The sequence below is a fragment of the Oncorhynchus tshawytscha genome, linkage group LG23 (genome assembly GCF_018296145.1).
Source record: "Oncorhynchus tshawytscha isolate Ot180627B linkage group LG23, Otsh_v2.0, whole genome shotgun sequence".
NCBI classification, from domain to species: Eukaryota; Metazoa; Chordata; class Actinopteri; order Salmoniformes; family Salmonidae; genus Oncorhynchus; species Oncorhynchus tshawytscha.
Genome location: NC_056451.1, coordinates 17,480,273 through 17,496,007, shown reverse-complemented (window position 1 = coordinate 17,496,007; position 15,735 = coordinate 17,480,273). Strand labels below are relative to the sequence as shown.

The window sequence follows — 15,735 nt, the reverse complement described above, 5'->3', positions numbered from 1 at the left end:
GCAGTCCATAAGACTGGCATATTGTGAGTCACAACATACTCTTGTAAGCAAATATCTTATTTATTTGGGATAAAAGTATGCCTCTTGACAACTATGGTAAGAAACACCTCTTTGGTAAGACAAACAACTGCAGTTGAGCAGTAGGAGGATATATTAGCACATGGTGACCATATAGCAAATGTGAATGCATGCCATTGCCTGTGCTAGCAGCTTGTAAAAGATATGGCTTACTTGGGGATTGATTGTCATTACACATTAGCCAATTCTATCGCAAGATGCGTAAACATGATTGTAATAGGAACCAGCCAAGTCCACTGAACCATCTTGGTCAATGAGGCCCAAGCAGGTGGTCAACGGTACAGACCCTGGACAAAATCCTAGCTTCAAATGTCATATCCTGGATTTTAATTCAAGGTCATTCAAGATGTGCTTTTCCAACGTCCCAATCTCTGTCTTAAAGTACAATGGCCCATTAATCAGTTCAATCTCAATGGATGATATAAATAGGTTTACTATAAATCACCTGCAGAGCAAAATGCAGGTCACAATACACAGTCAACTGTTCATAGCTAGTCCTTGCCTCTCTTAAACTAACGTCTGTAAAAATGTGTTGTAACTTAAAGGCCAACTCCACCACTTTTTTATTTGTCCAGCATATATGTGAAAACGGCGCATTTCTAAGTCTTGTACTTATAAAATAATAAAGTTAAAAAGTTCTAGCGACCCGATGACATCTTCAACAGTGATTCAAGGTGACGTGGGGACCAAGAAAATACACCCTTGGCCTACAAACTCGTTGCAGGTTTTGAAAATCATTCTTTTTTTACTTTTAATCTTACCTGCAATGGTCACAGAGAAGCATTTTTAGGACCATTATTCTTTTAAACCACAGATCATAGAAAAGCGCTGTTCTCATACTGTAGATTAAGAATATGAGGTTGAAAACGAGCTAATGTTTATTCACGAGGAACAATATTAGTTGGACGACTAACGTTAGTTAGCTAACTAACGTCGTTGGTTGGCTAGATTACTAAATCGAAGCAAATAAGCAATCCAATGTTAGCTTACAATTGGTTGGCTGGATAACCGTACCTAACTAGCAAGCAAACATATTAGCACAAGTGTGGCTAGCTTAGCTAACGTTATCTAGCAATTACTAGCTAATACATTAGCTAGCTTATTAGCCACTTAACTAACTAGCTACATCTTCAATGGTTCCATTGAGCTAGCCAGCTGGATAGTCGACAATAAGATATCCAAAGGGTAGTTGACATGACATACAATGTCAAATGCAAAAAAAAAACAATGACGGATCATTACAATGCCTTAATCACTGACGTTCCTTATTTTTTTTCCCCCATCCCCCAACCCGCATTGTCCGTCTCAACTTTGACCATCGGCCAATCATTCCAGGCAGAGTCAGAGAACGAACGAAACAGCTCCGTTAACTGCTGCTAGCTATGGCTAACTAGCTTGTTAGCCTAGCAGGCTAGCTAACGTCGTTAGCTACGTTGAAGAGGCTTGTTCAAGATGCCGGGCCTTGCTTCAAGTACGGTAATGTGGTCTAAAATGGTTTGATTGAAATACACATGACAATATGAATATTGCTTCGAAACAAATAGATAATCGTCGGGTACCACACCATACACATATATATTGATTTAAACCCTTATTTTTCACGCCCGCAACAAATACCTGTCATTGAGCTGGTCCTCAGTCCCGGGCAACGGGTGAACCACGAAGTGTATGGATGTCATGGATCCAATCCAAATTAACACACAAATGTGTCAAGTGTGTAGGAAATGTTATTTTCTCGATATTTGTATATGTAAGGATTCATGTAAATATTTTATGACAAAAAAATCCCGAGCTAAGAACTACAGCCTCCTCACCCACATGCCGCCATCTTAACTCTACCAAGCTTTTTCGTTCTGTATGTTGATTAACCTTAGCACACGAAAACTGGACGCTGGTTGGACCTGAACAGAAACAGGGAATATGTTAAACGGAACGGGATTGGTTTAAAGAAGAAAGGCAATGAAGAGAAAGGAAATGAACATTTCTAGACGTCTAGTTCGTGCTATTTTAACGTTTTTATTGGATTGTGATAAGTCTATTGGATAGAAAGCAATAGTTTCATGATCTATGTTTTGTTACAGACATGGTCTCTATAACATCTGTATATACATTGGTTGCCAATTTTGCCAACAGTCTATCAAGTAAGACAAAAAGAGTTCCCCCAGGGACACTGTCTGGAGCCTCTCCCTATTATAGGTCTCTAAATCTACCCTAAATAAAAATGAACAATAAAATAACACCAAGGGTTCACTCAGAGTTTGAGTGTGTGTTATTTGGGTATTTTATTAGGATCCCCATTAGCTGTTGCGAAAGCAGGAACTACTCTTCCTGGGGGTCCAAACAAAACATGAAACATAACACAGAATGACATAATACAAAACATCAATAGACAAGAATGTGTTCATATATGATGTCTAGGATTAGTAGACTACAGTTTAAAGGAAATTGCTACTGTTTTTTTTATATTGGTCCTGATGCAAGAGGTAGGATAATTATGGCAGTCTCCTCTCCTAGAATCAAATCAAAGTTTATTTGTCACGTACGCCGAATACAACAGGTGTAGGTAGCCAATGTCCGGGAGCACTGGCTGGTCGGCCCAATTGAGGTAGTATGCACATGAATGTATAGTTAAAGTATCTATGCATATATGATAAACAGAGAGTAGTAGCAGCGTAAAAAATAGGGGTTGGGGGCACACAATGCAAATAGTCCGGGTAGCCATTTGATTACCTGTTCAGAAGTCTTATGGCTTGGGGGTAAAAACTGTTGAGAAGCCTTTTTGTCCTAGACTTGGCACATTTTTAGGGTCTTCCTCTGACGCCGCCTGGTGTAGAGGTCCTCAATGGCAGGCAGCTTAGCCCCAGTGATGTACTGGGCCGTACGCACTACCCTCTGTAGTGCCTTGCGGTCAGAGGCCGAGCAATTGCCGTACCATGCAGTGATGCAACCAGTCAGGATGCTCTCGATCTTGCAGCTGTAGAACCTTTTGAGGATCTCAGGACCCATGCCAAATCTTTTTAGTTTCCTGAGGGGGAATAGGCTTTGTCGTGCCCTCTTCACGACTGGTGTGTTTGGACCATTCTAGTTTGTTGCTGATGTGGACACCAAGGAACTTGAAGTTCTCAACCTGCTCCACTACAGCCCCATCGATGAGAATGGGGTCGTGCTTGGTCCTCCTTTTCCTGTAGTCCACAATCATCTCCTTAGTCTTGGTTAAGTTGAGGGATAAATTGTCATTCTGGCACCACCCGGCCAGGTCTCTGACCTCCTCCCTAAGAAGGAAGATTATACACAATGCCTCCAGGTACAAGATAAGGATACACAAAGGAACGCTGCCAACAAATCCAAGGATGTTTGAGGTAATCCATAATAAATTGGGAGCTCTGTGGGGATTTAGCAAACAATGATAGTAGGTGATTCCTCTGACAATGACAAAACTGGGTCAATAGAGCAAACAAAATCATGTCTTACATTCAGACATTTCCTTTCCACTCTGTCATTACTTTTCTGAAAAATTAACATTCTCCGTTATGCAAACTGGTATGTGGATACTATAACATGGAGATTGAGGATCACTGTCCAATATGAATTTTGTGGAGGTGTATATTAACCAATGACTGTATCCCATGCCATGTATAATCCCCATGCTCCCTCTGCTGGTTGACATCCCCACAGCTCAAGAGAGGAATTACATACTGGGCACAGACTTCAATTAAACGCCTAGTTTTGAATTACATTTGGTTGAGTTCTCAACTAACATGAATTCAACATGAAATGTTGCTTGATTTCACCCTGTCATATGATTTAAGTTCAAAGTTGTGTGAATAAAATACGAAATTCTCTTATATTGATGACTTTTTGCAAATCCAATCAGTTTTCTTCATTGATTCAGTCATCACATAATTTTGGGGGGTTGAAATGATGTGGAAACAATGTTGATTCAACCAGTTTTTGCCCAGTGGGTATAGTGGCGTAATGAAAAAGGTCCACAGATATAGCACCTGTCTATAGACCTTCAGTAACCACTGTCAAAATCATACATGTGTCCTATTTTCTTTCAAAAGTGTTTTCTATTTTAATGCATTTATTTATTTATTACTTCCTCCATTTAAACACATTGAAAACATTTGTTGTTTATAATGCTATTCTAGACATTTTGTCAGGAAGTTATGAGAAAACGCTGTAGTTTTAAAGCTAATTTCCTGCATGTCTACACATTCATCTATGGGTCAGAGAGAAAAACGTGCTATTGCTCACATTTTACCATGAGGTTGAGAGAGAATTTTGAAGTTCTAAATTCTATACATTTTGCTATCATAAGTTATCTGGGTGGCCCCCCGACCTACAGGGGGCCCACTACCCATTTTTTTTTTTGTGGATGTTGGGGGCCCCCTGGGGGTCGAAGCCCTCCATTCCTGTTCAGTAATCCGGCCCTATTAATATTTAAATATCTATACATGAAAATGTAATATTTTAAAAAGCCAGAATAACTAAAGGGACACTGGATATGGTGGGTTAAAAATACAATACAGATTAAAAATGCAATTCCTCTTCCTGAAATAATTGGAAATGAGGGAAATTGACAATAGAAAAGCAGAGTAACCTTAGGCCAGCCTCACTACAGTAAAAGGCAGTCCTGTGCTGCTTGATTCATGTTTCCCTGGATATGAGTGCTGTGCTGGCCTAATTATGGCAGAATCCCCAAAAGAAGCATGGCAGCAGGAACCAATGGTATAATTATTTTAGCCTGTTTTTACATTTCCACACAGTAGCTTTCGCTACGCCTCCAGTGTTGTTATATGTTAAAGTACATATTTTTGAAGAAAAATATTTAAAACATTTTGATAGACCTGCTGTAGTTTTTTAGATAACTCTATTATGTAGCAGAAGCATTGGTTGCATACCTACTCATCTAGAAACAGCTTTCACAGCTTCAGCAGTATAGACCTATGGTCTTTAAATTAGATTTTTATACCTGCAGATGGCAGGCTTTGTCTTTCACCTTTTATTTTTTATTTTTTTCACCTTTTGAGAAGTTTGTTGTTGGCTGCTGATTGAGTATCCCAGAGACAGGGCCCAAATCCTACCCTTATGATTAGTACGCTTTGTCAAATCACACGTATTTGCCTGTTTCTTAAAAAATAGTACCTTTTCAAGAAATATTGTCTTTTATGATCACAGTATCAGAAGAATAATTTATTTATGAAGGCATTTAATACAGAAAATAAAGATTTCTATATTTCTCCAAAAAGAAAAGATACAGTTTATGCTCTGTGTTAAAAATCAACACAAATGGAAAATGATACATCTGTGTTCTCGGGGTATAAAATTATCTAAACTGTATACAACTGCTCGTTTCAAATCAAATCAAATTCATTTATATAGCCCTTCGTACATCAGCTGATATCTCAAAGTGCTGTACAGAAACCCAGCCTAAAACCCCAAACAGCAAGCAATGCAGGTGTAGAAGGTGGCTAGGAAAAACTCCCTAGAAAGGCCAAAACCTAGGAAGAAACCTAGAGACCTCGTTTGAATGACAAAGAGAGGCACATAGGTAATGCTACAGGTAATGCTAGAGGTTTGTCTGTTCGTCATCACTTTCTTCTTCATCATCAGCATATACAGTTGAGGAAATGACTAATACTCTGAAATTCATGACTGTACAGCCCCTTAGAGTATAGGAGTGTAAAAGAAGGGAATAGAGAGCTCCACTTCTCTCTGCCTGCCCTTGAGGTGAATGAGTGGAGAGAGACTCCTTCATCTGACAGACTCTCTCATTCTCTCAGGATCAACATAAACTACAAAATTCCCATAGAGTCAGCTGCTGTGATCTGCTTCACACTCACTTGCTTTCTTCAGTGAAGTTAGATTTGGTACAGCTGGTTGACAATTCTCTCAGCGGTATTGTGCAATGTTTCTACAAAAAAGAAAAACATGAGGACAAATTTGGTTCATGTGGCCATTGGTCTGGTACTAGACATACACATAAAGTAAATGTGAGGTGAACATGTTTTAGTTTCTTATGTTGTGTTATAACCTCTATGGTCTATGGTTATAACAGGTTTATAACAAATATACAGTTAGTTTTTTACTTTCACTTCAGGTAATCTGCATGTTTGTGTTCTGAATTGTCAGTGGCAAGCCACATTACATATGGGGGCTTAGTTTACATGATTAAATACATTATTAAGATGTTGTTAAAATAGTTGGATGACAGAAAAAAGGCAAACACTGATTATTCAGATGATGTACACTACCTTTCAAAAGTTTGCGGTCACTTAGAAATATCCTTGTTTTTGAAAGAAAAGCACATTTTTGTCCATTTAAAATAACATCAAATTGATCAGAAATACAGTGTAGACATTGTTAATGTTGTAAATGACTATTGTAGCTGGAACGGCTGATTTCTTATGGAATGTCTACATAGGTGTACAGAGGCCCATTATCAGCAATCATCACTCCTGTGTTTCAATGGCACGTTGTGTTAGCTAATCCAAGTTTATCATTTTAAAAGGCTAATTTATCATTAGAAAACCCTTTTGCAATTATGTCAGCACAGCTGAAGGGTTTTCTAATGATCAATTATCCTTTTAAAATGGTAAACTTGGATTAGCTTGCCTTGCACAATGGAACCAATAGAATAGCCCCAAAAGTACAAACGTCACCCATCTGGCATTCCAGGTGGACTAATTGAAATGCTCAAAAGTATTTGAAAGAAAACTAATACTATTTGAAACGAGGTCTCACCCATTCACACAGGGGGAAGGCATCAGTAAACAGTGCAAATGTCTCCAGGATTTAAGATTTACATTTTACAGTCCTCCAATGCACACCACTAAACAAGCCCGCATCAGCTGTGACGACACCAGCTCTTGTCACTCAGGCCAGCACAAATATGGGTTATTTCCAGCTCAGTAACAAGATAGCTCACTTAGGAGTGAGGCTTTAAAATAACTGATCTGTACTGCTAGCTGGGACTTAAAAAAAATAAAAATAGTTTAGGACTGGTCAGTGTGGGATAAACTGGAATAAGTCTGTGTCTAGTGTTAATGTTAGTAATCTAGTATGGGTCTGTCTAGGTCTAGAGGCATGCAACCACCTCTCACTACTCTACCCCCATGCATTACGATCTCACAAGCAACCCAGCTTCAGAGTTCAGGGTAATGTGACTGCTGGCATATACGTGAGAAAGGGGGAGGGATGGACGCTGCTGGGCTTTTCCTGGTCTCTTCTTCTGAGAAAAAGGGATAAATTCAGGGACTGTGCCCAGGCCCTCTTGCCACGCCTCCATTCCAGCAATAATCTCAGATGAACAGCAGCAGCTCAGATAGCCTATAAGGTTCTGATTACAAGATACTGTACTGGCACAGTTGCCTCAAGCCTCAAAGTTAGCCCAACACTCCAGATACGACCTCATCTATATGCATTACAACTTGAATCTAGGACACACTATTTGGCCTGAGATGTACAGTACATAAGCTTGGCACCCAGAGCTAGAGACCGCTGGCCGTCTAGAGACCGTGCATTGACACTACATGATACTGTGATACAGTGAACTGGTAATGGAGTTAACTCTTTTAAGGAACACTGTACTTGATGGAAAATATTTTATTATTTGATTTATAGTCAGTTATTTTAATGGAGGTAAGATGTTAAAATGTATAATTCAGTGTCAGATAGACAGTACCACCACCCGGAGGCCTGGAGATGCCGTGAAGCCTGGCTGTGGTTGTGTACCAAAAAGCTCCCTATTTTCTGTATAGTGCACTAGCCTATGGGCCCTGGTCAAAAGTTGTGCATTGTTAAGGGAACAGGGGGCTTTTTGGGAGGCAGACTGTGTGTATGTTTCACTATTGTCTCTGTCTGCAGCCTCCCATTGTTCCCAGTCTCTGACCCGTGGAGGAACGTCTAGACATCTGACACTTACCTTATCCATACAGGGAACAGATACCCCCCCCACCCCACATCTCTGTTGGCAGGATAGAACACTCTACCAGACCTACTGAGGGCAGCAGTCCAAAAACTAAAAACTGCAGACACTTAATAGGGTGATGTCTCTCTCTGTACACAGCCACATTGGGGTGGCAGGTAGCCTAGTGGTTAGAGCGCTGGGCCAGTACCCGAAAGGTTGCTGAATCAAATCCCTGAGCTGACAAGGTAAAAATCTATCGTTCTGCCCCTGAACAAGGCAGTTAACCTTCCCCGGTAGGCCGTCATTGTAAATTTAAAAAAATTCTTAACTGACTTGCCTAGATAAATAGAATTTAGCCTTTATCTATCCATGTTTAAATCCCTTGAGGTTAAAGGGAATAATGTAAAAGAGCTTTTGTCTGTAGCAGGTAGAGTTAAGTGCCTTGCTCAAGGGGACAATGACAGGAACACTTGAACTCCCACCAGATTGTTCCTGTCAGCTGGGATTCAAACCAGCAACTCTCCTGTTGTTGGAAACCAGATATCCAAATCAGATATTGTATATGCAATGTGGTCTCAGAGCATTTAGTATTATTTGTTTGTAAATCAGAGACAATCCATTTAGTATGATATCTTACGTATGGTATGTGTTAATTTGTGGATGTCCATCATCCATTTCAAACGATATGTTATGAATTACACTTCATATGTAATGTTATGAATTGCAATTCATACAACATGTTCTGAATTTGCAAAATGTACAATGTTTGGAATTTGCTTAAAGTATGATTATGTTACGAATTCCAATTTGTTGTGGCTAAAGTTAGCTAGGTGGGTACTAAGGCCAACGTTAGCTCTAGGGGTTAGGGGTTAAGGTTAGGAGTTAGCTAAAAGGGTTAAGGTTTGGGAAAGGGTTAGCTAAAAGGGTTGTGGTTAGGGGAATGGTTAGCTAACATGCTAAGTAGTTGCAAAGTAGCTAAAAAGTAGTAAGTAGTTGCAAAGTTGGTAATTAGCTAAAATGCTGAAGAGATCCATCATGGGTTTTGAACACACAATCTTTGAGTTGCTAGATGTTCATGTTATACATGTACCCAACCACCCTCCTGCTGTTTTATGCAACCATACCAAATGTAATATATCATACAAATTTGGTATCCCGGATTTACGTTTACTATATTATGTCTAGTCTATGAGACCAGTCTGCAATATAATATTGCATTTAGTCTTTAAAGGTCAAGTCTTCTTGACTTTAAAAAAAAAGTTTAAAAAAAAGAAAGTAATAACAATATAATGTGTGTAAACGGATGTAATATAATATAACAACAAAAGTATCATCAGATGTAGTTCAGTAGACTGGAAAAACTGAGATCTTTCAAAATTCGGCAATTAGTCATGTTAGGGGTTTTATGTCCCTCATTCAACTCCGGATAGGAGCGTTCGCAGCGTTATTTTCACACGCTGATGCTGTTGTGTACCACGCTGTTTCCACGGACCACATCAGCCCCTGATCACGCGTTGATTCTTCTCCTATTGGTTCCTGTCTTGCACACCTTTGTGTCTGATTGGCTGAAAGTAGAGACCGGCCCCTCTGTGTCCACTGTATTTGAAATTATGGCTGAATGGAACTAGAAAAAGGAAAAGAGAAACATATATTGTAACATTTACCACAAGTCCGACTGTCACACATCACTTCATTAACACAGTGAAGTTACATTCGATACATTGTCTTCGAATATGAGAAAATGTAAGTCGTCCTTTGTCGAGCGCCACAACAATGTAAGTAGCTACAATCCTCATTCTCACTGAAGGCTTTTAGGAAATCACTAACGTTAGGGTGATGTTAGATGATGAAATGTTGTTTAATAAAAAAAAGAAAGTGCATCTATCTCTTTGAAATACGTTTAGAATGTAAACAGAACTTTTTGAGATCTTTTAGTTTTAGTCGAATTTGTTGGATGGGGGGCACAAATTCTGAACTCCTCATGAGGGGCCGCAGGGGCTGGCGGGTCTGCGTAACCACATCCATACCCACACATGCAGTCAACTGATTTGAGCAATCAATCCATTTGTGAAGTTAAATGACTGAACTCTCTTCACTATAGTAAATGTATTATACCAGTAGCCAGGGCTGGCCCTAGCCTTTTCGGGGCCCTATGCGAGCAAAACATGTTACTTGTTTACTTGACAGCAGAGATAATTTTTTTTAGTTTTAAAGTTAATTTATTGCAATTATATACAGTCTGCCGTTGCACAAAGGGGCTCCTTAGTGGCGCAGTGGTCTATCTCAGTGCTAGAGGCGTCACTCCAGACCCTGGTTCGATCCTGGGCTGTATCACAACCAGCCGTGATCAGCAGTCCCATAGGGTGGCGCACAATTGGCCCAGCGGTCATTGTAAAATAAGAATTTGTTTTTAACTGAGTTGCCTAGTTAAATAAAAACATAGACTAAATGTTGCAGTTTTAAAGCAAGTTTTCTGCAACACATTTCTCATAGGGCAGAGAGAAATTGTCAACATTTTCTAACACATTTCATGCAATTCTACTCATTTTTCAATGGGGCGAAGAGAGATTTGAGCAGTTTTAAAGTGAATTTCCTGCAATTCTACACAGTTTGCAATGACTAATGCTATGTTTATATGATATCTGAGTGAGAGTGACTAACAAAATCAATGGGGGCCCCCTGGAGGTTAGGGCCCCTGGGCACGTGCCTTCTGTACCCAGTTGGTATTCGGCCATGGTTACTATGTTTAGATAGTTGGCTAGACTAACTTAACATTCAAAAAATTGTTAGCTGACATTGCTAATTGAGTGACTGTCAGTGACTGACATATCAAGGAAAAACTGCTGATGCACAACCAAATTTAGACATTTTACTATGATCCTGAAGCCTACAAATAGGCCAGTTGACAATCCCTGATTTACATATTCTGTTAGTATTGGTTGACAAGTAAATCAATTATGTAAGGTATCTAAAGATTTACTGAAGTGTATAGAGAAAAGCTACTGACACAGCATGAGCATTGTGTTTATTAATCAGCTGAAGAATAATGACAGTTCCAATCATAATTTTCTTTGCTTCTTTATGGACGGAAAAGTAATTGACAAAAATAATTTCATATTTCACTTTAAACTTTTGACATTTATAATATCACCTTTCAACTAATGTCTAATGAGCTTGTATGTCTTTGGAGAAAGGATAATTATGGATCACAGGGACTAGGTACATGACATTATGACGAGATACATGAGTATACCAAACATTAGGAACACCTTCCTAATATTGAGTTGCACCCCCCCTTTTCCCCTCACAACCAAAGCCGCAGTAAGTAGGGGTGCTGAGGGTGCTGCAGCACCGCCTGAAAAATCGGAATAAAACAAATATATATAATTTTCCCACAAAAGTAGCGAACTGGGCCTCAATGGTTCTGTATCAGGGATGCTGGCCCATGTTGCCTCCAATGCTTCCCACAACTGTGTCAAGTTGGCTGGATGTCCATTGGATGGTGGACCATTCTTAATACACACGGGAAACTGTTGAGCGTGAAAAACCCAGCAGCGTTGCATTTCTTGACACAAACCGGTGCGCCTGGCACCTACTACCATACCCCGTTCAAAGGCACTGCAATATTTTGTCTTGCCCACTTGAATGGCACATATAAACAATCCATGCCTCAATTATCTCAAGGCTTAAAAACCCTTCTTTAACCTGTCTCCTCCCCTTCATCTACACTGAAGTGGATTTAACAAGTTACATTAATAAGAGATCATAGCTTTCACTTGGATTCACATGATCAGTCAATATCATGGAAAGAGCAGGTGTTCTTAATGTTTTGTACACTCAGTGTACATTCCTTTATCTGTTAACAGAGTGACACCGTGGAAGTTGATGAGCTGTACTATCCTGGCAGTCAGAACCATGAAGAGTCCCAGTGTCACCCTATGGCCGTGGGAGACATGGAGGCGGTGGAGGCTCTTATGTTTATGAACACCCACTGGAAAGCCAGGACTTCCAGGAGCTTCAAGCATAGACAGTTCCGACCTCTGACCCCTTCCCCTGACTTCTCAGAGGATGACTCTCATCTCTCATTTGACCCGGCTGAGGTTTGTGAGTCTCTGGTAAATTTCCTGTGTTACTTGTGTGTGTTCTCTCAAGTTCTGTCACATGCATTCACTGTGATAATCCTCCATACTAAGTGAAATGTAATAAATATAACCTCACACAATGTAGAGATTATATTGTTTCGTAACCACTTCAGGTTTTTCCCCCCCTCCGTCTCAGTGTATAACCCCGCCATACAGCCCGCCAAACTTTGAGGCCATTCACAGTCATCCTGCTCCAGAGACAGTACAGACCTCCTGGTGCCAGAGACATAACCCACAGCCAGCACAGCAGGGCTTGACACAGTCACAGATGGTCAGCCAGCCCCGATCACAGGCCACCAGTGTGATCCGTCACACTGCAGACGCACAGCACTGCAGCTGGAGCATCTGTCCAGCCGCCCCCCTGGAGCAGAGACTAAACCAACCCCTGCCTCCCCAGCCCCAGCCAAGCCCAGACAGCATCAACAACCCCCTGGCAGATAGGCTATCTGGCAGGGGCTCCAAAGGGAACATGATACCCCTTGACTCCTCTGCTGAACCGGCTGCCATCCAGGCTCCAGTTACTGTAACTCTGCCAGCCTCTGTTGGTAAATTCCACCAACCTACATCGGTGTCCCCTGTCAACTGTAGGGTTTCTCCTGTTCCGGTTTATTGCCAGATACTACCTGCTGTGCCAATTGCAACGAACAGTCATATTCCAATGGTTACCACCACCATGGTGGCGGCAACCAGTCACCAACAACAGTCAGCAGCAGTTGGTCCTTCAGTCTTCTTCATGGGTGACCAGGTGACAAAGGGCCCTATCATCTTCTTGGTTCCCCGGCCAGTTGTCGGGATCCAGCCGTCAGTGCTGACATCTGGTGGCACCAAGCTGCCAGCCATCGCCCCAGCGCCAGGCTTCACCTCAGTGGTCCAGCGGATCAGCCTACAGCCTGCTGAGGTGTCCAGAGTCCGCAGCCATATCTGCCCCCACGAGGACTGTGGCAAGACCTACTTTAAGAGCTCCCACCTCAAGGCTCACATGAGGACTCACACAGGTAAGACAGGGCTTGTGGGGAGTGTGGTTTAAATGTTACAAATTCAGGTAGTGGCCTTTTTGTTCACAAGTAACACAAGCATTACATATTGTAGGATTAACAACAGAGTTTATCTCAGTTTTTTTTTATTTTTAAGTTGGTGTTCTTTTCTTTGGCTTCCTCTTGCTACCTTATTGATGCTGTAATTGCACTAAAGCCACAACGTTCAAAGACCTCCTTACATACCGTAACAACAAGGTCAGGTAATCACCCTCTTAGCTTGTATGGCTGACTGTGTGTGTGTCCTGCTGTAACACTAGTCTTTCCTCTATGTGTTCTGCTCAGGTGAGAAACCTTTCAAATGCAGGTGGGAAGGCTGTGAGAGACGCTTCGCTCGATCCGATGAGCTATCACGCCACCGTAGAACCCACACAGGAGAGAAGCGTTTCGCCTGCCCCATGTGCCACAGCCGCTTCATGCGTAGCGACCACCTGGCCAAGCACGCCCGTCGACACCTGGCCACCAAGAAGGTGCCCTGTTGGCAGATGGGAGTCTGTCACAGCGGTGATGTTACACATGCAGTGTTTTCGGCACCGTTCCTTCGTCCTCTGCCCAGAATAAACTCTTGCCTTAAAGACACTGTAGAATAAGCTATTTCGTCATTAGATGGGAACTCATTCACTGTGATACTGTTCACTGAAGACTTCAATGCACATCAATGCAATTAATTACATTTTGAATTCTTTAAAAACTAAAGTTGTTTGACATGTTTAAAGTTTCTTGACTTACAGTTTCATATTTCATTCAGGTCCACTTGAGATTACGTTGTTATTGGCAGTTTAATGTGTGATGAATGATAGCAGGGTTTTTACTCATTTACATTACGTTTGATCAACTCTTACTTGTTGAAGATTATACTAATATTATTGTTTACAACTGTGCTTTAAACTACTGACAAGACAAGATCAACCTCTTTGCATGTGGTTGTAGTGGTGGCAACTGTCCACTCTTTCTGTGTCAACCTCCAAAGTGTGGAGCAAGGTACAGAAATGTAGAAGTCAAATCTGTGAACAACTAGAGGCTTAGATAGACTTTTTCTGAATCTCCGAGCCTACCAAATAAGTAAATTACCGTTATGGATTTCAAAACTATGCTTAACTATTAGATCTTGTACATTAATTGTTTTTCTACCTAGTGAATGTGTTCAATACACTGTATATTTAATATTCATGAGAATTGTTTGGCCAAAGAAAGAATGTTAGAGAAAAGTTTGTATATTTAACTTAAATTACATACATTTTCATTGTTTTGTTACAGGTGAAATAAAATGTGTAAAACTTTACTAGTTTGTTGTATTTGTGTTGAATTCAAATCAAATGTTTTTTGTCACACGTGCCAAATACAACCGGTGTAGACCTTACATTGAAATGCTTACTTACAAGCCCTTAACCAACAATGCAGTTAAAGAAATAGTTAACAAAATATTTACTAAAGAGATCATTTGTACAAGTAGGTAGAGGTAAAGTGACTGCATAGATAATTAACAGCAAGTAGCAGCAGTGTAAAAACAAAGGTGTAGGGGGGTCAATGTAAATAATCCGGGGGGCCATTTTATCAATTGTTCAGCAGTCTTATGGCTTGGGGTAGAAGCAGTTTAAAGAGCCTTTTGGACCTAGACTTGGCACTCCGGTGCATCTTGCCGTGCGGTAGCAGAGAGAACAGTCTATTACTTGGGTGACTGGAGTCTTTGACCATTTTTTGGCCCTTCCTCTGACACGCCTAGTATATAGGTCCTGGATGGCAAGACACTTGGCCCCAGTTATGTACTGGGCTGTACACAATGTAGCGCCTTACAGTCGGATGCCAAGCAGTTGCCATACCAGGTGGAGAAGCAAACGATCAGGATGCTCTCGATGGTGTAGCTGTAGAACTTTTTGAGGTTCTGGGGACCCATGCCAAATCTTTTCTTTCTCCTGAGAGGGAAAGGGCGTTGTCATGCCCTCTTCATGACTTTCTTGGTGTGTTTGGACCATGATAGTTTGTTGGTGATGTGGACACCAAGGAACTTGAAATTCTCGACCCGCTCCACTACAGCCCCGTCAATGTGAATGGGGGCTTTCGGCCCTCCTTTTCCTGTAGTCCATGATCATCTCCTTTGTCTTGCTCACATTGAGGGTGAGGTTGTTGCCCTGGCACCACACTGTGAGAGGATATTGTGTTGCGTTACTGAAGTAAGGGGTAAACTACAAAGAAAGACAAAGGAGTTAGCCAGCTAGAAAAATAAACTTGAAATGGCCATGGTCTAATTGGCTCGACAACCAATAACACATACACTACATGACTAAAAGAATGTGGACACCTGGACGCATCTCGGAATGTACAACTCGTCGGTCGTTGTCACGAATGGGCTATAGCAGCTTTCCTATCCGCTAAAAACAAGAAGAGGCTCCACTGGGCATGCAATCACCAACACTGGACGATTGAGGAGTGGAAAAACTTTGCCTGGTCTGACGAATCCCGGTTCCTGTTGCGTCATCCTGATGGCAGAGTCAGGATTTCGAGTAAGCCGCACTAGTCTATGGCTCTGTGTCAATGGTACAGGATGGTGGCGGAATGGTGTGGGGAATGT

General features: G+C 41.2%; 2 protein-coding genes across 25 annotated transcripts in view; one reads left to right on the top strand and one right to left on the bottom strand.

Moving 5' to 3' along the window:
• LOC112222787 (E3 ubiquitin-protein ligase UBR5) overlaps positions 1 to 1,932 on the bottom strand; it is a 43,167-nt gene extending 41,235 nt beyond the window's left edge. For 17 of the 20 annotated variants that reach the window (XM_042304800.1, XM_042304811.1, XM_042304804.1 and 14 more), the window contains exon 1: positions 1,696 to 1,932. In XM_042304800.1, the coding sequence (XP_042160734.1) occupies positions 1,696 to 1,757 (62 nt within the window). In that variant the 5' untranslated portion in view covers positions 1,758 to 1,932. The remainder of the gene's footprint in view (positions 1 to 1,695) is intronic. The other 3 variants (XM_024385548.2, XM_024385551.2, XM_024385552.2) reach the window with 2 other exon arrangements.
• Positions 1,933 to 9,574: 7,642 nt separating this feature from the next.
• On the top strand, positions 9,575 to 14,448 carry LOC112222791 (Krueppel-like factor 10). 5 transcript variants are annotated; one of them, XM_024385558.2, is made up of 4 exons: positions 9,575 to 9,765; positions 11,857 to 12,090; positions 12,269 to 13,127; positions 13,452 to 14,448. In XM_024385558.2, the coding sequence occupies exons 1-4, from the start codon at positions 9,724 to 9,726 to the stop codon at positions 13,754 to 13,756; spliced, it is 1,440 nt and encodes a 479-aa protein (XP_024241326.1). In that variant the 5' UTR covers positions 9,575 to 9,723; the 3' UTR covers positions 13,757 to 14,448. The 5 variants fall into 5 exon arrangements, with proteins under 5 accessions (XP_024241326.1, XP_024241325.1, XP_024241329.1 ...); XM_024385557.2 differs by having other exon boundaries at positions 11,857 to 12,105; XM_024385561.2 differs by having other exon boundaries at positions 9,579 to 9,733; positions 11,857 to 12,105.
• The last annotated feature ends 1,287 nt before the right edge of the window (positions 14,449 to 15,735 follow it).

Coding starts and splice junctions, on each gene's coding strand:
- LOC112222791 (XM_024385557.2), top strand. CDS start 9,724: ATGAGAAAATGTAAGTCGTCCTTTGTCGAGCGCCACAACAAT. Junction 9,766..11,856: donor TTGTCGAGCGCCACAACAAT/GTAAGTAGCTAC, acceptor ATCTGTTAACAG/AGTGACACCGTGGAAGTTGA. Junction 13,128..13,451: donor TCACATGAGGACTCACACAG/GTAAGACAGGGC, acceptor TGTTCTGCTCAG/GTGAGAAACCTTTCAAATGC.